The sequence below is a fragment of the Oxyura jamaicensis genome, chromosome 15, assembly GCF_011077185.1.
Source record: "Oxyura jamaicensis isolate SHBP4307 breed ruddy duck chromosome 15, BPBGC_Ojam_1.0, whole genome shotgun sequence".
Classification (NCBI taxonomy): domain Eukaryota; kingdom Metazoa; phylum Chordata; class Aves; order Anseriformes; family Anatidae; genus Oxyura; species Oxyura jamaicensis.
In genome coordinates, this window is record NC_048907.1 from 11179234 (window position 1) to 11205105 (window position 25872).

General features: G+C 37.9%; 1 protein-coding gene across 8 annotated transcripts in view; it reads right to left on the reverse strand.

Annotated features, from left to right (window-relative positions):
- Window positions 1-1181: 1181 nt before the first annotated feature.
- GOLGA3 (golgin A3) overlaps window positions 1182-25872 on the reverse strand; it is a 28842-nt gene continuing 4151 nt past the window's right edge. For 4 of the 8 annotated variants that reach the window (XM_035340928.1, XM_035340925.1, XM_035340927.1 and 1 more), the window contains 22 exons: window positions 23626-23907; window positions 22649-22761; window positions 21437-22122; window positions 20360-20471; window positions 19554-19860; window positions 18765-18967; window positions 17731-17868; window positions 16655-16816; window positions 16010-16378; window positions 15523-15600; window positions 14072-14335; window positions 13468-13562; window positions 12403-12619; window positions 11675-11818; window positions 10864-11061; window positions 10176-10292; window positions 9549-9688; window positions 8613-8745; window positions 8287-8409; window positions 7720-7884; window positions 6619-6773; window positions 1183-5599 (listed from right to left, as the gene is read on the reverse strand). In XM_035340928.1, the coding sequence (XP_035196819.1) occupies window positions 5392-5599; window positions 6619-6773; window positions 7720-7884; window positions 8287-8409; window positions 8613-8745; window positions 9549-9688; window positions 10176-10292; window positions 10864-11061; window positions 11675-11818; window positions 12403-12619; window positions 13468-13562; window positions 14072-14335; window positions 15523-15600; window positions 16010-16378; window positions 16655-16816; window positions 17731-17868; window positions 18765-18967; window positions 19554-19860; window positions 20360-20471; window positions 21437-22122; window positions 22649-22761; window positions 23626-23907 (4409 nt within the window). In that variant the 3' untranslated portion in view covers window positions 1183-5391. Of the gene's footprint in view, window positions 5600-6618; window positions 6774-7719; window positions 7885-8286; window positions 8410-8612; window positions 8746-9548; window positions 9689-10175; window positions 10293-10863; window positions 11062-11674; window positions 11819-12402; window positions 12620-13467; window positions 13563-14071; window positions 14336-15522; window positions 15601-16009; window positions 16379-16654; window positions 16817-17730; window positions 17869-18764; window positions 18968-19553; window positions 19861-20359; window positions 20472-21436; window positions 22123-22648; window positions 22762-23625; window positions 23908-25872 lie in introns of all 8 variants that reach the window. The other 4 variants (XR_004754862.1, XR_004754861.1, XR_004754860.1 and 1 more) reach the window with 4 other exon arrangements.

The following is a 25872-nucleotide window of genomic DNA, read 5'->3' on the forward strand; positions in this document are numbered from 1 at the left end:
GGCCGGCCAGCGGCCCCAGCCAGCCCCCCACAGGGAGCCCCAGCCGCCCCCGGCCCAGCGCTCCATGCCGCGGCCCGCCCGCCGCCCCTCCCCGCCGGGCCGGGCCCGGTACCTCAGCGGCCTCCCGCCCCGCCGCGAAACGGCCCCGTCGCCCCGGCAACGCGCCCCGCGGCATGCCGGGAAGGCGGCTCCTCCCGCCCGGCCCGCTCATGGGCGCCGCGCGGGGGGCGGCGGGAGGAAGGCGGCACCGCTCCCTCAGCGCCCCGAGCCCGGCCGGGAGGGCTGCGGGGAGGCTGGCCGGGCCTTACCGTGCCGGGGGCGGCCGATTCGGGTCCCCCGCTGGCGCTGCTGGCCGCCGCTCGGCGCCTGACGATGCGGGAAGGCCGCTGCGGGCGTGGCGGCCTGTGAGGGGAGCGGCCGGTCCTGCACCGAGAGGCGGCCGCTGCAGGAGCGGCGAGCGGGCGGCTGAAGCTGCGGGTGGAGGTTCTGGGGGTCCGTGCCTCCCCTCCTGCCAACGCGGCCCAGCCTCCGGCCCCTCCGCCGCCAGGCTCTCGCTGCCCCGGCCGCGGTGCGCGGTGGGAGGGAGGGCGCGCGCGCCGAGGAAAGGCCGGTTTCGAAATGAGCGCTCAGCCCGAGCCGGCACCTCGCCGCTGTGAAGGAAGAGGGATGGCAGGGGTACAGCACAGAGCGCTGCTAAAGCGGGGGTTTCCGTAAGCTTACCTCAGTAAGAGGTGCCCGAGGTGATCGATGGAAAAAAAAAACTCCTTTTAATGAGGTGAAGCGTGTGCTGCTGCAGAGAGCAATGCTTTAAAAAAATGCAGTATAGGGTATTTCTATTTACAACTTGCAGCATTTTTCAAGATTCAAAAATCCTGTTTACCATGACACAAAAAAGCAGGATACTGTGACCTTTTAAAAAGCTCAAACTCAAAATACCACAGTAGTTTCAAACACGTACAGCATAAAAAAGGAAGGCCCTAGTACATTAGAAAAGAAAGCACTTGAACTAGTCACCCCATTATATATTTTATGGAGATGGTGAGACTATAGAGGCGAAAAGAAAAAAAAAAAGACTTTCAAAATAACTTAACATTTTTTTTGGTGGCTGTGCAGTTTATTCTGAATCCCAAACATCAAAAATAATTATATCAACTTCTCCTTACAAGTAAAAACAACATGGAGCCCTTTACCAAAAATAGTTTATTGCACAAAACTTTCAAAGGAATTCCTATGCACATTATTTTTATAATCAACGTGCTTTGTGTGATCATAAATATTAATGGTACATAGCGTAACTCCTCCGTCCCCTGGGTCATCCACTCAAGAACATGAAATGATTAACTTCCATCTTTACAAATACAGCCTAAGCAGACATTAAATTATTAAATGTCATGTATAAAACATAACAATATTTCTTTTACAATACTGAGAACATCTTTATCTCCTCCAGAAATCCCTTGCACCTGTATTGGAAATTAGGCTGCTCTGTTCTCAAAGACTGAAGTGTTATGCAACAGTAGGAGACAAATGTGATCAGACTGACAGCTTACAAGCTTTAGTAATTACTTTCATATGAAAATATTTAAAGGCTCTGGTCACATCAAGTCACATGCATACTACTCATACTTCCCTGGCAAAGTTACTAGAACATACATCATAAGCTTTTGCATCACCAGTAGTGACTTTGTCATCTTTTAAGTTAATTTTGTATTGATACTATCTGTCCCCAGTGCACCTTTAACGTTGTCATAACTAGCATTAAAACTTCTGTGCCCCTGCATTTCATTCCCCTACGGAGGTGTAAGTTCTCCATGAAAATACGAGTACTAGAACTTCCATTCTGGGTATTACTTTACTCTTTAAATCTGTGAAATTCTCAGAGACTTCAGCTAGCATATTGCCTGAATAGTTTGGGATCAGATCCTCCCAGAGCATGAGTGGATCAGGGGCTCAGCTGATCCCTACACAGTGCACAAATATTTCCAAGAGATGTGGAAGACGATAGAATGGAACATTGTATAATGTTCAGCAACAGCATAGTCTCAGTAAATAACATTTTTTCCATCACAGGGCTTTTGTTGTTGTTTAATGGACAATTATTCCAGAGTCCTCAAAAACCCAACCCATTTGAAAAAGCAATGCTGCAGCCTTTAACAACTTCCAGTATTTGGGAAACATTCTCATTTTACAACATTTCTGCTTCATCAACAAGACTTGTTCAGTGGGTAGCAACCACTGAAGAACAGACATGGAAAACAGTCCATTGCGGAAAAAAATTGCACATTACTTCAAAAAATGAAAAAAACAACTTTGGAAAGTTAATCTTAAATTTCTAAGTACACACCACTATTAATGAGGCACTGATACTCCTCTGATCTATTTGGTAGTGCTGAGACATGCAGAAGGAACTCAGGTTTCATTCTGATAACTAGTTTGTTTACTGCCTAGACAGCAAGAGACCTGAAGCTTTGAACAGAGAGCATGCTCAGCTGCCAGTTGAAGCTTTTTAATGTAACAGCAACTATTTCTCTGGATAATTAAGATACATAGATGATGAGCTTCAAAGAAGAGTGTTTGCTTTTGTCACATGCTGAGTGCTCTTTCTAGAAGGCTTCTCAGTGACTTCTGTAACATCAGTGGCTCAGTACCTCACCAGACTTAGAACTGCAAGTCTTGTCATCTGTGCTTCATTTAAATAAATGGCATAGCGCTTGTGTTTATAGAAAACCACATGGGGGACATAAAATGAAGATAACTAGTGTCCAGGAATTTCCAGAGAGAGAAACTGGTGGATCAATGCAGAAATCTAATCGGAGAACTTCACAACAGCTCCTTCATCTTTAAAAGGAAAAATGTGCATCTGAGGCTACTTGATTATGTAAACTCAGATGTCTTACAGGGAGCTAGTGAGAAAGTGCTGCACTGCACTGAAAACTGAATGCAGTCTTATTATTGATACAGAAAGGAGAGCAGATGTTCTTAAGACCTATGAAGGCTTCTTACAATTCTTTGATACCAGGTAAAAAGCTTTATCTATTACAACTGTCGCCAAACTTATGCACTTATAACAAAACAGATTAATTACAGGCAATGTATTCATCAAAATGAACACCAACATTAACCCTGCACAACTGTTATTTTATTTAAAGTCCTGAACATTTGGTAACTTTTTTTGTACTGAATATATTTTTTACTATGTAGTTTTAATTTTGTTATTTAACAACACTGCATATTTTTCCCCTCTTAGAGCTTAATATACAGGCAATTTCAAGAACATGACAGCAGCAAGATAATCAGTACCATTAAATCTGCAAAGTAGACTGCTGTAGTACGCAGACATTAACATGTCTAAGCTAGTACAGTTTTTGAATTTTCTTTAAATTGATCAGTAATTCTATACGTTGGACACCTAATGTCACATTAATGCATTTCTCCCTTCATCAAACTGAAAACCTTGACTTTATTAGCATCACTTGACTCTGACCCCATAAAACAGAAGTTAAATTCCAAGGAATTGAGGGGCATAATGTCACTCTGGAATGCTAAGTGCAAAGTGTTCAACTGGATGCGATCTTGAGTTGGTAATTATGAGAACTAAGACTCTGAATAAACACCACTTCCCCCCACTTGTTTGGGTTTTGCCTTATTGTTAAGCAAACTGCAGTCATTTTCTACAGAAACACACAAACCCATCCAAAAGGAGCCTCCTCAAAGAAGCAGCTGCCTCTTCAGAAAAGTACGTAAACAAGACAAATAGAAATCAGAGACAAGGTGACTTTTCTGAATGCTGTGTTATAGCTAATTATGAAAAAAAAGATAAATGAAGAGATGCCTTTTTTCTTTTTTTAAGACAAGCTATTTAGTCTTCTTATACTTATCAGATTTTCTAATGCCAATCTGTAGTGAATATAATTGATGTGTTTTCTATATGTTTTGAAAACAAAAACATGTTGGTACCTGAGTTGCCAATGATTCTTCCAAATAATGTCATGTATATTTTGATTTGTGCTTTAGCACATCAGATGAAGCAGCATCCCTGCAGTGGTTTTTGAATGAGAAGAGGGGCTTATCACTGCACTCTAGGCCACATGGACCGATGGGACCAAAGAACAAGGAATCTAAGATGGGCTGCTTTAATAATAATCTAGCCAAGGCACCTCTACAGAGGTGCTGCCATAGTTCCACCGTTTACATTCACAATGGACACCTTGTAATAGAAGATGCAGGAAGCTGGGACAGCATGTGGAAGAAGATAATCAAAATAATAATTGTATAGGCATTATAATTCTATCTTGTACAGTAAAATAATTACATTTCTAAAAGCTCTGGCTTTTGGGGGCTAATTTCCCTAAGCCATTTGAGCAGTATGTCAAAAACCAGCAAACTTAAATGTAACATTGAAACAATGACAGTAACAAACAAACAAACAAAACAAAAAACCCTCATGTCAGCCTTAACTTACAGTATATAAGAATATTAAAACAGATAGTCAAAGTCAGAAAATTATGATTTTTCTTTTATATATATATATATGTATATATATTACAAGCATACCTTTCATCAAGGATGTCTACTTCAAAAGTTGAACTAAAAAGGTGCAAGAAGTGTTTGTGCAGTGAAGCAAAGCTCCCTACTGGCCTGCAACTGTAAGAGAAAAACTGTGACGCTTCAGAAAACATCCCAGGCAAATCTGCTCAAGTTCTGTCATCATTACAGTCTGGTTCTTTTGCCATAGATCAAAGGTCATTTTTGTAACTACAAATGGCTTCAAATCTTTATTTTTGTTCCCCCTAAATGCAGACATCTGTAATCTGAATGTAAAAAATAAGACATTGTAGGTGGGAGGAAGAAGGATGCTTTTCTAGGAGTATCCATTTCTCAACCGCTGCTAATAACTGAACAGGAGCAGGACTTTTTTTTTCCTGCAATTTAGATACAGCCCAAGATAGGGGAAAAACTGTGGGGGGTGAAAAATCAACACCCCACCCCCCAACCTGAAGAAAAAAAATAAACAGAACAAAAAACAGATGATACATAATTAACAGTCATCTATTAACAAACTTACCCAGATTAAACAAATGCAGACCTGGAAGCAGATGCTCTTCTTGGCCTCATTTTGAACCTTCTTAATCTCTCACTAAAGCCAAATGAGTCAGATTTACCACTTGGCAGTCCCAAACATGGTAGAATTATTGTGGTAAGGTTTCAAACAAATCCTTGCAATAGCACATTCGGCACTTATTATGCCAGTTTCTCAAAACCATGCCCTTTGCTTCTACAGGCGAAAGCAATATTCTGAACACCATCTTTAAAATGAAATAAATAAATAATTTTGATAAAGATTTGTTTACACACTTAAAGCAATAGGAAGAAAGACAACTGCAGAGAAGGTTATAGTGTCAAAACTTCCCTGTCAGTAACATCGCAATTCTGTTTCTTTTCATCTACAGTAGGAATCTCCTGCTGGTCTGATGCAGTTGCAGGACTGGTGGCAGTAAGGTCCATTAGCTGCCCCTCAATCTGAGTCCATGAAGACATTGATTCATGTACTGTAATGGTGTGTTCCTCCATCTGACGCTGAAGACTGTCCATTTCTTGCCTTTTAAAGTTTGGGGGAAAAAAAAAAAGAGCAAATATTATCAGGCCGAAAGCTACATGTTAAATGCAAGATCCCAAGTACTCTTCTGATTCTTGATGACTACTCCAAAATTATCTAAGCTATAATTGTATATAAGAGAAAGGAGCCTAAAAGAACCTTAAGAACTGTCTTTAATTACAAGCAAAAGAAATACAGTGTGCTTAATCCAAAAATAAGTGCCAACAATGCAGCATCTCCTTTACTGCACATACTTGTTGCCAGGCATGACGCAGCATCATTTCCTCAGCACAGGCATTTAGTGACTGCAACCTGATGAACATGGTGTTATTGCTGGTATAAAAGGCAACATGAGAGGAAGAGGCAAGGAAAGCACCAGAGAAAAATAAACTAGATAAACACATTATGACTCATATTCAGACACCAATTTAGTAAAAATATTAGTCTGGTAATAGCCTGTGATGATGTTCCATGATCCCATCTCCTAAAACATCAATTAAGGTGGTATTTGCAGCTCAGTTCTCTACATTAACACCAAATCCCCATTTTTCTGAAGTTGGAGCTTTCATGCTCAGAATTGTGCATGCATCCTTGTGAGGGAAGACATGAAAATAAATTCTTGGCAGAATAAAATTTCTGTATATAGATGTATTAATACATTGCCTGGGCTCCTATCACAAGCAGCCCTGCTGGTGCTTAAGAGAGAAACACCAGCTTCTCACCAGCAACAATTAAAAATAGCTGTTTCTGGTTTGTTTTGCAGTATATTTATTTGCGTACTAAAAATCAACAATCTAGGATGGACGTTTTGCCTAGTATATTGTAAAGGCTTCTTTTGTTATTTCATTGCCATTTAAGCAAACACTTAGGATGACAGAACATCCTAGTGTTCCAAATATAGCTCCTACAAGAGGAAAATAATTCATTTTATAAATCCTTTTTTTTTTTTCCTTAGGCTGACAGATGGTTTCCTGGAAACATTTAAAAATATATTTAATATGGTTTTAAATAACAGGCCATACTTCAGTTGCCGGAGACAGCTGTTCAGATTTTTTAAAGGCTCCTTGCTCACAGCTGTTGATGGTTTCAACAGTTCTTCCAGCAAGGCAGCAGGGACTGGACAATCAGGAATCTTGACTGGAGTCACAGGATTTGAAGAGTTATTCTCTCCTTTCCTCTGGTTAAGGGGAAAAAAAAAAAGAGCCATAGATAAAATCAGATTATTCCATCCATTTCACTTTTATCATGCAAAGTCTCACATAGCACTACTGGTACATAACATGAATGTGCTTCTGATACCTGCTCTACAATACAGAGAAGTCTCATGGGTCAAAGGTTCCTAACCTAATGTCAGCTTCTAGTCATAATTATAGGTAAACACAGAGCATACAGAAGGACTACTCAAGAAATCACCCTACAAAAGAAATAATAAGGGTTTAAACCTGGATCTTCACAACAAATTTTAATAACAGGCTATCAGTATAGTTAAGAGAAAAATTTAGAAAAAAAAAGAAAGTTAAGTATAATCAAGTAAGTCCTTCTGGAAATTCTGGAATCTGCAGGATGAAGTATCTAGATTAATGTCTAGAAAATGATAAAGATGAGTTCCATATGAAGTTCTCTTAACAGAGAGAATTACTTCAGAGAAGGAGTAAGATATCTACTATTACTGCATTTTCTGTGTGAGCAAATAGGAAAAAAAATAAACAAAGAAGCTGTTAATAGTCACCTTTTGAAATTGTGGAAGGATGAAAAACTAGATAGGACCAGAATAGAGAAGACAGACATATGAACATTAAGAAAGTACTGACTAAATACTTGCCCATGATTCATTATTTAATTTAAGCACTTCTTTTTTTTACTTTATTATAATAGTTAAAATGTAAGTGGAAGATAATATGGTAGACAAAGTTTTCTAATGAAAAAGATGTGAAGTCAAGACCAGTAAAGTTACTTTTGCCTGCAAATCTTCCCATATTTATTATTTAAATATCAGAACATCAGTAACTCTGGACCACGGGTAGGCATTTCAGTTAAGAGTTTTCACCAAGTTTCCTTGCAGCAGAGTATTTTCCAGTACTGTAATCCAATTACACTACTACATATTCTTCCTACTCCAATACCTTCTTCATCTTGCCGTGCTTCAGATCCAACTTCAGTTGCTGGTTCTGCTGCAGCAGTGACTTCATGCTGTTCTTCAGTTCACTCACTTTAGCCTGCAGCATAAACTTATCCTTCTGAGTCACTGACAGATCTTCTCTCACCATTTCCAACTCAGTCTTGATATTCTAGATAGGAAAATAAGAGAATCAATCTGATACAAGAAAGCAGTACAAAAAATCCAGAACTAAGGCTTTCATCACCTTTTTCAGATTCCAGAGGAAACAAGAAAAAAGTATCAAAGCACGATAGTGCTATGTGAACATATTTGCCCTGACAGAAAACCAGAAATAAGATTAAAAGTCAGTAATCTATTTTTACAGTGCAAGGTCAATGAAATAAGCAGCTAACAGCCCAGTGAAATCAAGAAAAAGTAGAGACTGCAAAACACATCGTGAATTAGTTTTTATGAATAAAAATGTATATTGAAAATCAGTGTAAATACTTGTAAACTATAAAATATTGTTTTAGTTATCCCCCTACACCAATATCAGGTATCCGTCAGAATCTCCATTTGCTAGATTAAATACCTGTAGGACAACTTGCATCCCTTCTAATTCCTTATGGCTGCGCTGTTCGCTCATATCCAACTGCTGCTTAAGTGTTTCTATTTCTCTTTCTTTCTGTTCTACTTCCCACTTGAGGTCTTCCACCTAACAACAACAAAAAATTATCTTTAGAATTCTCTATGCATGAAATCAATCACAAGAATATATTATCTGTGTCTCATGAAACTTCCCTGTTTTTAAGAAAACGTCATAAAATAAACTTCATTAAAAATTCCTGAATTAAATACAAATGAAATCATACAACACATCCTAAGTAAGGATAAACACAGTAAATGTGCAGGTTTTACCTCTTGGCTTACTACAGGCTGTTCACTAAGCTTGTCATCCAGCTTCTTCTGCAGAAGTTGGAGCTGAGATCTGGCTTCTGCCAGCTCTTGCTGAAACTGTGATACTTCCTGGGAATGTTTCTCATCCTCGGCCCTACACAGCAATATTAACAGAAACAAATACAGTACTTACACAATCTGTCCTCTAAAACAAGTACTTCACTATGTTAATATATAGTTAATTATGACAGCTCATGACACTCAGTTATACCTTTGAAGGCTTGCCAACATATTCACTGCAGGAGTTAAGTCACAAAAGACAGATACGTAAATATATTAAATGCTGCAAAACCCACATTCTTTGAGCACTGGTAACATTCCATTTACAAACAACAGATTATACAGCAAATAAAACAAAAAGTCCATCAGTAATTGTGCTTTTGTTTTAGGAGAATTAGAGTTAATCTTATAACCATTCTTATGTAGGTCTGATAACTTCTGACAACATAAGAAAATAGGTTCTAGGTTCTATACAACAACAACAAAAATTGCATTTCGATATATTGTGGAATATATCCAATGCTCAAATTCATCCTCTACATAATTCTTTAGGGATGTAAGAGGGGAGCGTAATAGGATAATATGTATGCAAAGTGTTAACCCTTACTAGTAACAAGAAATAGCAAAAATCCATGTCAAAACTAAAAAAAAAAAAAGGGTGGTGAAACCTATATATAGCCTACTTTAGGTCTAGTTGAATTATACTAAGAGACATGAAGATGTAAATATTTGCCTAGCATCCAAACATGTATTTTATGATCAGGCTCAGCTGGGATGCATTTCAACATAATCCACTTCAGAATGGCAAAACCAAAAATTCATTAACATGTGTTTTTCAGAGGATTTATTTTGTTTACCGTACTTCAAGAACTTTGGCATTTATTACAATGTACTTACTGCAGTTTGTCCACTTCAGCCTGAAGGGCCTGAACAAGGAGTTCTTTGGCTTGGAGCTCTTTCTTGATTTCATTGAGCTCAAGGAAAGCAGCTTTGTAATGACGGCGATTGTGTGCTGCATCTGCTTTGGCTGCTGCTACCTGCAAGAAGAGATATGATTTTTGTTTTATCACTGTATGAGAATCAAAAAAGAGCTGGGCTAAAAGAGTGCAGAACAAATCAAGAAGAAAATTGTGCAGCAGTATTAATTTGCTGTTAATAATTATTTTTGTTTAGAAAAATACTGTTAGTTTTGTCATCCTTATCAATGCTAATGGTGGTTAATAATTACATGATGTCTGCTAAACTGCTTTTTTACTGCAAATTTTTGATGAAGTAGCATCACTTCAGGATACACTCCATGCACTGCAAGCCACAGTAGAACTTTCTTGGTAGTCAGTGAACATGGTTAACACAGGGCACAACAGAAAAGACATAACTGATCTTTCAACTATCAGCCATCATGTCAGAAACCCTGCAGGAAGCAGTATAATATAAAGCACAGATTTTCTGTAAAGTTAGTTTTCAAATAGTTTTTACATTTAAATCATTTTTTTTAAATAAATAAATAAAAAGATGACCCATTACCTGTTCCTTAAGGTCTTTAACTTTTGACTTTTCTTTCTCTAAGGAAGCCTGTAAAGTTTGAATAAGTTGTTGCATTTGCTGGTCTTCTTCCTCCTTTCGCTTTAGGACTGCCTGAACCTGTAGCACATCACAAAAACAAATAAGCATTTTGTGTAGACTCACTGGAAGACCAAAAATGCCAATAGAGTAAATACAAACACCAGCCAATGCAGCAGTTACAAAGCTTCTCTCTGCGCTTCACTAATAACTGTTTTTATAGAGTACCATTCAAACTTGAAGTAAGCAGGGTTAAATGGTAGCACATTAGAGGCAATGAATTGCCTATATTCCCTTTTGCTTATACCACAAGAATACACTACCATTGGCATAAAAATCAACGTTAATCTCAGTGAATCATTATGTGACACAGTTTGTACGTTCCAAAAATCTTAAGTGAGCCACTCTTTCACAACTGCAAGTATTTCAGCATGATTTATTTACACCCTAAGAGAGAAACAGCTCTGTTTAGTGCAAAATATAATTTCTGATCTGTTTTTTATTCTCATGTTACTACTGTTATGCAACATACAGGAGGCCTGCATCTGAAGAAAACACACCAACATTGCATCATATCAGTGAAGATCTCTACAGCTTATCAAAAATATTAACCATTTCCTTTCTTAAGGCATTACACCAAAAAGTCAAATACCTGTAGATTCAGTTGCACCAAATCTGCCTCTCTTTTTGCTAAAGCTGTTTCTAGGATATTGTTGTGCTCCCGCAAAGCAGCATTGGACTGACTAAGGCCTGTAAGTTTTCCTCGTTCATGTTCCAGTTCAAGGGCCAACTTCTTGTTAATTTCTTCTAAACGTTTTATCTTTCTCCTGAAGCCTCTAGATTCCTGAAGCTATATCCAAAGAACAATTGAAAATAAACACAAACATCTCCAGATTAATACCTCAAAGATCTGCCATAGATAAATTTATTTGCTTTTACAGTTTTCCTTCACCCTCCCTGCCCCCCTTTTTAAAATAGTACTCCAAAACAAGTGCATTTTCACATTTTTCCTAATGGAAGACTAAAATGCTTGAGAGAAAGCACAATCATTGAGTACTGTTCAGATGGAGATAAAGAGTAGTTGATTTTTTTTTTGTGCAACTTTACAACTGAAAACCACCACCCTGCCCTCAAAAATCACTGAGCATCCATGACTTCCAGTAGTTTCAAAAGATAACTATTCATGCACATTCACTATCTTATGGCCAGACACATCTGGTATCTAATACAGGAACTACTTTTCTGTCTCATCTTCTTTTCCCCTGTACTAAAGGGATTCATAAAACCATGAAGAAGACAGTACAGGGTAGAAAAATTATATAGTGTCAGCAACACAATGCTTGCTATTGCAGATTCCGATTTCCTGCACTGTTGGAATAAAATTATGGTACTAAAATCTCTCCCCGCCTCTAAGTGCTTTTTACTGTCACCTTCTCATCTACCATGTAAATTCAGGTAATCACCTCATCCTCTAGTTCCAGCACTTTCTCTCTGTATTCTTCAAGCTCCTGGCTGGTAAGTGAAATCACTTCTTGCAACTCTTTTTCCAGCATCAACTTGCTTTTGCTAACAGTTTGCAATTCTGTCTCCAGAGCTTGAATCCTTTCCTAAAGACAAAGGGATCACAAGCCTGATTCATTTATCATCCATCTCTGCAGAGGCAATTTTGTTTTGTTAACAAGTTTATCTCTCTACCAAACATTAAATGAGCTGCTAGCGATTAATGTAAAAGTCTAGCTCAGAGCTTTCAACCCTTTGCATCCAACCACTACTTACAGCATTTTTCATATTTTGCTCTATTAGTCCAAGGAATTTAAGTCTTTTCCCCAATAAATTAATTCTCATATTAAACCATATTATAGTCATAACATATATGATTAAATTACGGCTACCCTGAAGAGATGGCAACTGTCTGAGGAAAAAAAGCCGTTAGTTTGGGATTTTTTTCAGATCCCAAGCAATTACCATCTCAAAAAATATGAGTAAAATACAAAAATACAAAACCTGCCAAACCATCTCTCAAATATAATTAAGGAAATTCACAGTATTCAGAACACTGATAACAGGGGTCTTATCTAAATTTATATTCCAAGTATTTTCATCGCTTCAGTGTACAGTAATATTTCAACACCTATTTAATAATGTGATAGTGCTATCTTTGTATTAATAATGTTACAAGACACCCGCATACTTGAGCGATCTGGTTGTTTCCACCATCAGTGATTTGTGCTTTTAGTTTGCTCAACTCTGCTTCAGCAGATTCCTTTGCAGTGAGGGATTCCTGTAGCCGCCGACTAAGAATGCCGACTGCATTCTCATAGGCTTTATGCTTTGCTTTCATCTCTTTCTGAGCGCTCGTCAAATCTGACCCTAGACGCTTCATTTTCTGTTTCTGCTCAGTAATGGCCCTAGAGTGAAAGCAAAAAACAAAACATAAGGTTAAAACTAAATTTGCCAGAAAATGATATTGAATGATTCATTTTAGCATGGTTCAATTGAAAAGAAATAAGTAAATAAAATCTGCATGTTGTCCACTTAGCTGGTCCATATTTCACCAGCTGAACTGTAAGGATACTACAGGAGACTGTGCCAAACGCCTTGCTGTAGTTAAGGTAAATGATACCCACTTCTCTCCCCTTGTCCCAAGTCACTCATCTTAGAAAAAGCCATCAGACTGCTAAGATACAATTTTGGCCCCTTGTGACTAAGACATTCAAACACATTCTAAGAATGTTGTTATGGTAATTAAGAGGTCTTTGTCAGAATTATTAAAATTCCATTATGAAGGGACATACACTACTATCTCTATAAATAACATAGAATTTAGAATAAGAATCTAAACAAAAGTCTCATCTAATCTGAAATCTTCAGTGGGTACTTCGTGTCTCAGTAAAAGTTTTTTTTTTTTTTTTTTTTAAACTGTTAACCATAGAAGAAAACACAACAACTTGTTCTCATTAAGGCCAACATTCTACCCATTCAAGGTTAAAATTTACTGAAAGAAAATTAGGATCAACTCCATTAAACATGTTACAACATGTTAACACAATACATGCCATACAACATGTATATGGTTGTTTAAAAGCATGAGTGCATCAGAGAAGATGGAACTCCTGCAGTATGCAATCAGCACTTGGACATAGATGTTATTTCCCAATCAGAAGACTAAGGAATAGGAAAAGACTGATTACTAGAAGTGTGGATATGAAAGATTAATGCTATAGATCTTTTGTCTGTACCAAAAGAACAGACTTACTTTTTTGCTTCTTCTTGCATTTGTTCTACTTCTAGCTTTAATGCCTGATTTTCCTCAGCAAGAGATGCCATTTGTTCCTTATCAAACTGCAAAGACTTTATAGGGAGAGAAAAAGAAAATGAAGGAAGAACAAAAATGTGTTTTCTGTTGCTTTACAGGAGAATAAATACAAGTTTCAAAATTATATACAGCTCTAAAAAAAATAAAAGTGAAAAAATCCATCTATTTCAAGGTTCTCTGCTTCCCGACTCCTTTTGATTACCTTTTAAGTTCTTTCCTCTGTGGTCATCACCATAACGTGCATGCACAAAGTTCTTCTTTGATCTCCTCTCTCAGAAAGCATTCACTTTGGGTCCAGGTTAACTGCTTCCACACCACACGTCTACCTCTACTGTAGCATGCTTCTCCCCACTGACTTACATGAGGTGTTAATGAGCAGTCACTTTAACGTGGTAGGTATATGCTCAGCTATATGTACAGTATTAAATATGTATCCAAGAACCTTAACTTGCAGCCATTATGTTTATTTCCAAAACTAACAGAAATAGCAACATATTCTGTATGTAATATTCTCTCAAAGTCCAAAGCTTGACACCTTCCATACCTGCAGGCGTGTTTCCATATCGTCTCGTTCTTTCTGCACAGACTGAAGATGATTTTCTATTTCCACCATCTGCTGGCGAACCTGAGATACTTCCTTCTGTAGTTTTGAATGTTCAGATTCAAGTGATTGTTTTTCAACTTGAATTTTCAGTAGCTCTCGTTTTAACTCTTTCACTTCTGAGTCTAGACGTTTCTTTGTAGCTTTCAATTCGCTGATCAGTTGGTCCTTAGAACTTGCATCTCTTCGATAGGCTTCCACCATTACCTTGCACACAAGAGTTACAAAAGCAACTTATCATCTCTGTTACAACTTTGCTGTAAATTACTCTTAAATTTCTAAAATATTTACCAATGTTATTCTAGTTTTGGGGGGAGGTGGTATCAAAGAATACAAACGAATGTTATCTGTAACAGAATCACAGAATGGGTGAGGTTGGAAGGGACTTCCTGGTCATACCCCCTGCTCAAGCAGGGTCACCTAGAGCACTTTGCACAGAATCACGCCCAGGTGGGTTTTGAATATCTTCAGAAAAGGAGACTCCACAACCTCTATGGGCAAGCTGTTCCAGTGCTCTGTCACCCTCCTGTAAACTCTGTCACCACCTGTAAAGAAGTTTTTTCCTCACATTCAGATAGAGCTTCTTGTGTTTCAGTTTGTGCCCATTGATTCTTGTCCTATCTTTGGGCACCACTGAAAAGAATCCGGCCCCAACATCTTGACATCCTCCCTTAAGATATTCATATACATTGGTAAGATCCCCTCCCAACCTCCTCTTCTCCAGGCTAAACAAGGCCAACTTGTTCATTAAGTGAATGTGAATAAAAATGTTTATAGTAGTACAGTATACTCTTCTTCATACTCTTTATGGAACTGCACTACTTAAGCGCAATTAAGAAAATAATTGTAAAAATTAACTATTTCATGCATATCATTAACAACTTTTGTCGTGTGTGTGCGTGTTAATTGCACTATAAACAGACTTCTCAAAATTAAACCAAATAAGCCAAAACCACCTTTGGCATTACATTAATGAGCAATCAAGTGGTAAATTTATGGTGCCTCTCTATGCATAATACACAACACTTTTATTCTCAATCCAATTCCTCAGGCAACTACAACTTTTCAAAGCTGCAGAAAAATGAAGACAACTGAAGATTTTTCTAAATGCTTTTGCAAAAGCAAACCTAATAACAAGACAGATTTTACATAGCAGATCAATTAGTAAACTTCCTCAAGACCAATGAAAGCTTGAAATGATTAGTGGATCTGGTTTTTCTTAACTGCAGGTAAAAATTCAACTGAAACCATGTAATTATGTCACAAAGTTCTTTGTATTTGATACAGAAAATGAATTCCAGTCTCCTCACAATAGCCCTTGGAAATACATCCTTACACTGTAAAAAAATAAGTTATTTGTTTTCATTTTTTTGAAATAGCTTGCATTTGCTTACCTTCTGCTGCAGGAACTGTTCCTTTGCTTTTTGAACCTGTTTTTTGAGGCTGACATTATCTTGTTGCAGATTTTCTACCTGCCAGAGGAAAGAAACAAACGTGTTGTTTTACATGTGAAACACGTCATATTCTACATTATTTCAAGCACTGACAGTGTTTTTAGCTATGCTTGTACAAATTACCTAATCTAATGAGGATCCTGTTTCTGACTAAGTACCTCAATGGCACTTTTAGATAACCCAACAGAAACGAACTCACACTTTATGATGAGCTCAACCCTCAGGAGTAAACAAAGGTCCCTTATCCTGCCAGTAAAATCTTACTGTGTGTCATTAATCTACATAGGTGGTAAATAGATGGCACCACTTCACATATACATGATCAAATCATGTACAAATCTGTCATGTAACTGGCAACGTCATGTACCTGTGGCAATACTTGCCTGGAGCAGCTATTTTTAATAAGATATTTTTAGGCATTTCTTACCTGGCTTGACTTTATTGCCATTTCTTGCCTCAGTTGTTCCAACACTTCTGATGCTACTTCTGTATCTTCTTCAAGGCGTTTTGTTCCTTCATCAAGTTGCTGTTGGCTTGCTTTTGCTGTCTGCAAAGCTACTTCCAAGACAATCTTCTCATTTTGCAAATACTGTATCATGTCATCTTTAGAAGTAGCATCACTCTGGAACTCTTCTAATCTGGCCTTCAGTTCATCGTACTGTGTTTGCAGGTCATCCAGGGACTGCTCTTTGGTGTGCAACGTCTCTTGGGTCATGGTGAATTGCTTCATTAGATCTAGGTGTTCTTGCTTTAAAGATTCAAGCTGCAAATCTCTCTGATGCAAAGTCAGCTTGACCTGAGAAAAAGCGTTTTAAGATTAAATTTGTAAGATTAAATTCATACAAAATGTATGTGATTTTTTTTTTTAAAAAAGTTACAAAGATGATTTTAAAAAAAAGTGGGGGGCTTTTTCACCTGGGACAGAGTGACTTTGATATGGACTTCATTTTTGCAGCAATCTTTCAGACTGTTTAAAAAAAGTTTAGAGCTCAGTGTTTATTTACTACTGCCTTTTCAGCCAATTAACTATTTCCCTTGCAACCTTTGGTAATTTGCCTTAAAAACAGTCTACCTGATCCAACTCCTGCTCCAATGTTGCTGCAGAATCAGCCATTTTCTGAAGCTGTTCTTTCTCATCCTCAAACTCCTCTAGTTTTCTCTGCAAATCTTCTTCCACCATGGTTTTAGCCTCCTGGATCTGCATGAAGGCAGCTTCTTGATCTAACATGTCAGCCTGTGCAGAAAAAGCAAGTAGTCAACATCTACAGTTTCAAATGGCAGGGGCTGATGGATGTGTGTGTCAAGGAATAAAAAAGAAAAGGCTAAGTTATCAAGAACATTTCTAGAAGAAAGTAACAAGCAAATATAATTTTTATGTCTGCCTTACACACCTGTATATCTTTACTGAAGTCACTCACTCATATACTTAAGACACCTTAGAATAAGAATTGAGTGTCTTGTATACTTCTAACAATCTGAATTCCTTATATAGCACCATATCCTTTCTAAATGGATGAAACAAGGTATAAATAAGAATAATATTTAAAGTATTAAAATTAAGCTGCTCAGAAAACTCTGAAACAGAAATAAATTCCTTAGATACTGTAGCAACTCCATGAAATAGAAAATCCTGTCATTTAAAAAACTGCTATCAGAAGCAATGGAGATGGGTTCTAAACATTTTGAAAGTGAGTGTGCTGTACTTCAATAGATTTTACTCATCTTTTCTTTCTGAAGGACATGAAGGATAAACCTGAGTACTGAGCAATTTCACACATCTAAGAAGAATTTTACTGACTTTATCTTCCATGTAAGTTTTCTCTGAAAAGTTCACGAATGCAAAAAGAAGCAAAGCAGAACATTTACATCCACTTTTAAAAGTCAATTAAATACAAATGCCACCTCTGAAAATGCAGGCATCACCTTGGAATGGGAAACATATGTCCTTTCTCCCTCTTGCTGTTTGCAGTTTCATGCAAATTTATTTGTTCTGAAACATTTCCTGTATAAAGCATCATTTTAACCAATTCATAAGAATTCCATACTGCTTTGATGAAAAAATACTTGAGTTTTCAAATACTATGCTTGCAAAAACTAAATATACAACTTAAAAAGAACATAATTCATGAAGACCACTCACAACCTCACCTCAATATTCTGCAGCTGTGCCGCAATACGTTCCTTTTCTTTAATTGATCTGTGCTGGGTTTCAGTCAACTGCTGAGACAATGCCACGTTCTCCAATTTGAGATGTTCCAACACACCTGCTTGGGTCATTTGCCCAGCCTGGAGGAGGGGGAAAAATATCACTGATTAATACCAACAGCTCAAATTTGCAAGTTCTAGGAAGAAGAAAAAAAAAAAAAAATCACACTGAATCTATCTGTGCCTAACCTCAGCTAGTACTTACATTGCACTACAGATGTTTATCCACAAGACAAGTGATTTGATTAAATTTATGCCTCAGTGTCAACATGAGCTAACACCTTACAACAAAAAACAAAACAGTTCCCCCCAGCCTGCTCTCCACCTGAAGTATAAAGAGATTGTGTATGAACTCTGACAATGGAGCTGCTCTCAATGTCCTCTGGTGTTGTGGTTTAACCCGGTAGGCAGCTAAGTACCCAGTGGGATTGGGGAGAGTCTTGGGAAAAAAAGAAGTAGAAGCTTCTGAGCTGAGATAGAAAGTTTAATAGGACAGAAAAGGAAGATAAATAACAATTATAGTAATACGTACAAAACAAGTGATGCACAGTGCAATCACTTACCTCTCACCGATCGATGCCCAGCCTGTCCCTGAGCAGCAGTCACCCCCCCCCATACTCTGGCCAGCCACCCCATATAATTGTTGAGCATGGCATCACATGGTATTGTGGACAACCGTCCCTTTTCACAGTTCGGGTCAGCTGTCCTGGTTCTGTCCCCTCCCAGCCTCTTGCACACCCCCAGCCTCCTCACTGGCAGGGTGGTACCAGAAGCTGAAGAGTCCGTGACATAGCTTAAGCAACGCTCAGCAACAATTAAAACATGAATGTGTTATCAACATTCACATCCTAAATCCAAAACACAGCACCATACCAGCTACTAGGAGGAAAAATAACTCTATCCTAGCTGAAACTAGAACTTCTGGATAAAATTAAAATAACAGATTCTCAGTCCTACGTGCAAGCAATTCATAATACCTGTATATTAGCCATCTCACTCTGCAGCCTGACACGAGCCTCCTGAGCAAGTACCAGCTGCTGCTGGTACCACTGTCGCACATTTTGGAGCGATGTGATTTCTGTTTCAGATGCCTTTAGCTTATTGGTCAGCGTGGTCCGTTCCAACTGCACTTTATGAAGTTGGTTTTGTAAGGAAGCCAACTGTTGTCGCAGATCATGAACTAGAAAAAGGAAACGAATCTGGACTACTATACTCCATTGCTCAATTTCTATGCACACATTTTCAAGGCTTATTGCTATATTCATAGCTTGTTTATCTGAACAAAAATATATGCACCTAAGGCTGTTCCTGCAAAAGCAAAAAATGAAAATTCTAGAATCCAAAGAATTAGGCTCATAAACAGAACAAAATTAAAATAAATTAGTAATTTCTTTAAGCATTCAAAGCTCCTTAGAGGCAGAAAATATGAATTAAAAATAAATAAAATTGGAAAGCAGGTATCCTGACATTGAGATTCATCATTACAGACCAGTATTTGTGCAGTTTTCTAAAAAACATTAGTCCACCGTCAAACAGTTATTAGATTAAATACTTATGCCTCCTCCTACAAGCTAGCTGTGTCTTGCAAATCGCGGCACGCGTGACACAACATAAAAAAAACAATCACCTTAACATTCAGCTATTTAGTATGACTTCAATAAAATGCAAATTAAAATTATTTCTTGCTCTTGGACTTCAGAATTATGTTGAACTAAAATGATTTATAGAATAATAAAATTTAGAGATCAAAATTTACATCAGCCCACCTGTGCTGTCTCTGGTGAGAACACTTTTTTGCATATCTTCAACCTTCAGCATGAGTCTTTGGTACTGCTCCTCTGCTAACTGCAAATCATTATTTGAAGAAGCCAAACTAGCATTCTTTGCTTCCAAGGTGCTTTGCAGGTCAGCCATTGCTCTTTCCAGATCCCAGCAAGATTGCTTTAATGTGGCCACTTCTGAGCTCAGTGATTCCTGCTTCTGTTGGCTGTTTTGGCTGTGCTCCATCTGTGCCTGAAGCTTCATGTTCAAAGCTGCAAGTTGGGCTTGTAGCTCAGTCTTCTCTTTGAGAGCCTGAATGTGTCCCAAAAATTAAATACAAAAAATACATTAATGGCTGATTACTGAAGATACCTAGCAAAATGGCTTTGCTAAGGCAAAGACCACTTCTAAGAATGATTTTTTTGAAGTGACGCGTTGCATAGTAAATACTTCAAGTATTCAAAGAAAACACAGAGGAAGACACAGACAAGACATAGTGTCTTCATCAAAAATCCTGACATGTTTATTGGCATATAAGATGCCAATAAACACAATTTAAGTAAGAATGCTTTGCATTATCTATGTTATACCATCAGTCAATACAAAGAGGAAAGACATCATTAGCATAACTCTGGATTCATCATCTCTAAAGTTCTGTTGTCTTTTTTTCTAAACCTTTGAAGCCTTTAATGACTATCTTCATAAGCGTACTCAATGTTTTTACAAAACACATTCCCATAAGAGTAGGAAGCTCTTGAAAATTAATTAACATATTAATATAATTTGCTAAATGCAGAAATTCATTTTGTACCTGATTAGCTTCTACTGAAAGTGCCTCTAGCTGCCCTTCAAGTCTCATCTTCTCCTTTAGCACCTGCAGCATTTCATCATGAGTTCCTGCGATAGAGCTTTCCATAGATACACTGGAGAGAGAGATACCACACACACAGTTGAAGAGTTAGAATACAACATTCACCTAGCTGAAGAAAAGTGAGTCTGAAATTAAGAGGTACTCAGACTCCCTAAGATAATATGCTTCTCATCTAAACTAGAAATTAGGATGCGCTTTCTCACTTTACAATGGATCCAAAACACAATGAAACAACCGTCATTACCAAAGAGAAAGAAATTAGATTCACACTGAAATTGTGTGTTAGCTTTCTATATTTGCAGCAACTACAATTTATTGTAGTACCCATATATTTGTTATGTTTACAAAAGCGCAATGTTTGACTTCAGTGTGTTCTGTAGCTGCATATCCATTTATAAGCAGACAAATGGACATAATGTGAACAACAAAACCTCCTCAAATGTTGTCCACAATGTCTGCTTTAATGCAAAAGTTCCTGAGAAATAGCAACAGCTCGTGCAAAAGAAAGAACAGGTATTTGGCTAAGGGATAATTTTAATACCTATTACAAACACACAAGCTTGTGAGACTACAGTTAAAGGGCTGAAGAGGGTAGGAGTGTATAGGACAGGACTCTCAGCATTTCATGATCTGAGGTCAGAAAGATACATAGATCAGGTAAATGACCATAGTAAAAGTCACTGTTTGAGACAGTTATATCAACACTTTCAGGCTTTAAAGTCCAATGCCACAAAAGTGATTCAGTGAATAAATGGAGCAAATACAGATAGAAGCAATTGCTAGCAGACCATTTAAAACATTCTATCAGTGTCAAAACTATTTTTCTCTAAAGATACATGAAGTAGGTACTCAGTGAAGTGACCTTTCAGTTTCTTTTAGAATCCGTAAGTTAAAAGCTGATTTGATCATGACGAACACAAAGTGGATTCAATGCTAGTAAAAGATAAGAGTAACAGACTGCCTATCCCCAAAAAGCGTAACACCATAATCATCTCACTGCCCACCAATCTTTCTTACCTGCTAGAAATACTGTCTCTCCGGCTCCGTACTTCCCCATTAAATTCTTGCTCTTGGGCGTGGTGCTCCACTGCTGCAGCCTGCAGCACCTCACTGATGGAAGGAAATTGCCCCATGGCATCAGGATTTATCTTCTGACCATTTATTGTATATGGAATGCTCTGTTTACCTTCTACATTCTGTAAACTGTTAAACACCACTTTTCCTGACACGCTGCTGTAGGTAGAGCTGTCACTGTCATTTCCATCCAGCCTCAATCCCACTTCACTTCCATCAATCTCTGAAATGCTATCTCCTGCCAGGGAGGAATTCTCTATTCGATCATCTGTGTCAGAGGGTAGACTGATCTCAGAAATGACTGATGTTGGACCACTTCTGCTTTGCTTCAGCATCCCACCAGGTAAATCAGTAGCCAGAAGACTCCCTGTAGCATTTCTAGAGTCTGAATCTTCACTTCTGTAGTCAGCCAAGGACCGGATCTTACTGGACTTTGAAGATTTTGAACTTCTTCTCTCTTTTGAGGATGCTGGAAGTCCCAAGCTACCCAGTTTGGGTCCCCTGGGGACGCTGGTCCGCAAAAAGGAATATTCTTTTGTCATTGCTACAGTGCTAGCTCTTGGCAAGATTTCTGGATTTAACATCAACTCAGGATCTAGCGTGCTGGAGGGCCGGTTTTTGGATGTAGACTGATTAGATGAAAAAAACAAAAGACAGTAAATTCCAGAATGTTACATTTGAACTAGCATCAAGGATTGTTTTGTTGTAGAACTTAATACATAAAGCTTTAAACTTTTATATTAATATTTAAATTTCTGTATCATTTCATGAACAAAGTAAACTATGGCAGCAATCAAGACTAAATATAGACAGGTTGAAAGTGATCAAGGTAGAGTCTAAAAACTGAAAGATAGAGGAAAAAATGAAAATTAAAGAATTCAGATTTGGAATAACCGTTTTCTTAAACTTAAGACTGCCTATGTTTGTGGTTGTGTTTTTTTTTTTTTTTTCCCTATTTCGGGTATCAAAAAAGGTGTTATCAATGCAGTAACAGAGAAACAATACAGTGAACCAATTCCAGAAGAAAAATAATGTTTTCTCACACTTGAAAAAGCTTCTGAACATTTGAAGCAGAGCAAACAGTAATTCAAAGCATTAACTGTATAAAGTTGCCACCACCAACTGAATCTATAACATCTCTTGGGTGGTACTCACTCTTTCTTGATGCCTCTTCACTCTGTATTGTTTGAGCTGCTCTTCTAGCCGTCTTCTTGCTTGAAGTCTTATTTGTTCTTCATTCTCCAATGGGAGTGAAGGCTCTACTGAGCCTGTAAGTGAAAGGTACCTTTACAGTCAGAAAGAAACCTCCAACACAGGCAAATCTGATGCAAAAGGAAAAAGCCCCTTCTACCATCAGCAACATGCTTCATGCTTAAGCAAAGAACACAAGGAAAGCCCATTGCATGCACCTCAGAATACCCTTCTCTAATACATCTTTGTGTAAGCATTAATAATGACTGTATTTCAGCTTTCCAGTTTGCAAATACTGTAGCTCCTCTGAGAGAGGAGCTATATAAAAAGAGAAAGATTCTACAGCAAGAGCAAAACTATTGCTATCTCATCTATTCTGCACTTCTGGTAGTACAGAAATCAAAAACTAAGACAGACCTACACAGTCTACTCATTCCTTGAAGGCCTGAGAAAGACTATTCATTAGATAAATTTTCTACTTTGTTAAATCACATTAAGTCTCTCTAATAGTAGTACTTCAAAAAAACATTACTGAAGATGCCTGCAGCATTAGACACCTTACTATAAAGGCTTTGCCCTTCTACTCCCATGTTTACTACTTATCTTAAAATCACCTGGTTATGCTTTTTTTTTTTTTTTTTTTTTTAAGTTGTCACCTATTATTTCTAATAATCAGGAAGGAAGATTAGAACAGCTTCAGTCCCAGAAAACAAATTCCCGTCCAGTGTGAGAATGATTTTTAAATGTTAAGGCATGTGCTTTAGTTGCAGCAGAGAGTGGTTTACTGAAAGAAAATGAATTTTACTTCAAAGTAAAAGCTTACTGCCAAAATGACACTTAGTCCAAGCTGAAATGATATTATAGATTTTACAGTCAGGCTCAGAGAAAAAAGCTTTATGCAGCAATAGAAAGCAGGGGCGCTATCATAAACAGATGCTTACACAATTCTGTTTCTTGCATGGGAAGACTTAGTTTGAGAGACTGCAAAGCTTCTTTTCTAAGAACTATGCCCTCAGCACTAGTTCCCTGAGACTTCCTTAGGCTGTCATGGAAACCAGTCACACCTGGGGATGACTCTTGACCCTGAGGACTGCTGGTGGGATCAAAAGATATAGGAGAGTCAGGGAAGAGCGACTCTTGGCCATTCTGGCAGGCATCCACTTTGATGTTTATCTTCAGACTTTCCTCTTCATTTGGCACTTCACTTATGTTAACACTGGTAGCTGAAAGAGAAAGGTTCACTGAGCTACTCCATTTATCTTCACACTGCCACAGGAATACAACGCTAACACTATTGCCTTTAGACTGTAAGAACATAGGAGATTGCTAATGACAACAAGTGGCAAAAAACAATTATATAAAAGATGTTTCTTCTGGTCTTTTAAAATGAAGAAACACCTGTAATTTACTTTAATGTAGTGCCTTTAAACAGGATCTCAAATGTGGTCATAAATTATTTTCAAAACCTCACGTGGGTTTCTAAATCATGTTAGATTTAGAAGCATTGTACGCCAAATGTAACGTAATCTGTGTCACACTGAGCAGCAACATACTACAAATAAGACGTGGCAACTGCAGGCCTCTGCTGAGTGATTCAGCTCTTTGGTATGCTTCTGGGCACTGGTGAGAAAGCACCCACCAGCCCAACTCCCAGCATGGGCCAAGCAGAGTTTCTGAATTTTATACAGAGTTTAATTTTTTTCAAAGAAGATGTCTCCTATCGTAAGTACTGCAGAAAACCTTACGTCAATTAAAAGAATAAATCTAGCAATTATAAGACAATTCAAGAACCACTTTAATACCAATCTTATCTTGACTTATTTGTGGATTTTTTCCTCTTTTCCATCATGAAAACTGCATCTGCAATAAGAGCTCAGCACTTCATAGGTTTGTATTTTGGATTTATCAGACATTTTCACTTCACTAAGTTGGGGACTACTTATGTTTATGAAAGTGCTGTTGCAACAAAACTATACAACCCACATTAAATGCATCATTTTAAATCTCAGTAAAACGACTCATACAAGCAGGGAACTGGAATAGCCACCATCATTCTGTTCACACACCATATACCATTGTAGTAACCGGAACTCACCAGAATATATGAAAGATGTTTTTTTTTCCATAAAGACACGTGAAAACACGGAGAATTTTTTAACAAAGTATTTGAAAGCAGAAAAATCAAGTTTCCTCTTTCTATTTTCTCTCCCCAGAGCTACAGACTTGAATAAGCAATTTATTGCATTTTCTTTTAAAAAAATATGATGTGGGGAAAAACGCAGAACTGAGAAACATCAAATTAGTAAAAAAGATCCTCACAAAACTTAAGTGTTTCTAAGATACATATGCACAAATATTCTGTATCCAGGAAGTTGATCACAGAGATTAAAGAAAGCTTTATTGACTTAGATATTGGTCCTTTACCATATTGCTATTAAACTTCCCCCCAATACTATGAATCACTACAGCCCTCTGAAAGCAAAACAATTCAAAAATAAAGCTATTAATCTATGTGGTGAACATGTAAGCATACCTCTTTAATTAAATAAGCCATACGGGAAAAAGTCAGAGGTAGGAAAGCAGGACTTTTTCCACTGCTACCCATTTGTTCCCACCTCTGTGGTACATCCACCCTTGAGCCAGCACAGATGTTTGTAGAGTGAATCAGCACAGAGGAAACAATGTGGATAAAAGAAAAATCTAAAACTTTCAGGTGTAAGTGGCCTGAACATATCAGTTCACTAAGTTTTGAATTCAAACACTTTCAGGTATCTTTTTTTTAATCACACAGAGAACATTTGAAGGCCATTTTACCCTGAATCAGTTCTCTGATTTAGCTCACCGTGATAGAAGGGATGGGTACAATGAGGACACAAAGGAAGAAAGAAAATGGGATTGCTTTTTTAATGACCTACCAACATGATGAAGACATTACAAAACTGTAGCTTATATTGTCAAAAGAAAATTCAAAAGAGAGGTGAGTGTTAGGAATAATACAAGCAAACAAAAATAATTACACCTTACACAATGATACAGGTACTTTGAAGGAGGCTGTACCGAGGTGGGGGTCGGTCGATTCTCACACGTTCCTGGTGACAGGACGAGGGGGAATGGGCTAAAGTTGCACCCGGGGGGGGGAGCTAGGTTGGAGATTAGGAAGAACTTTACTGAAAGGGTTGTTAGGCATT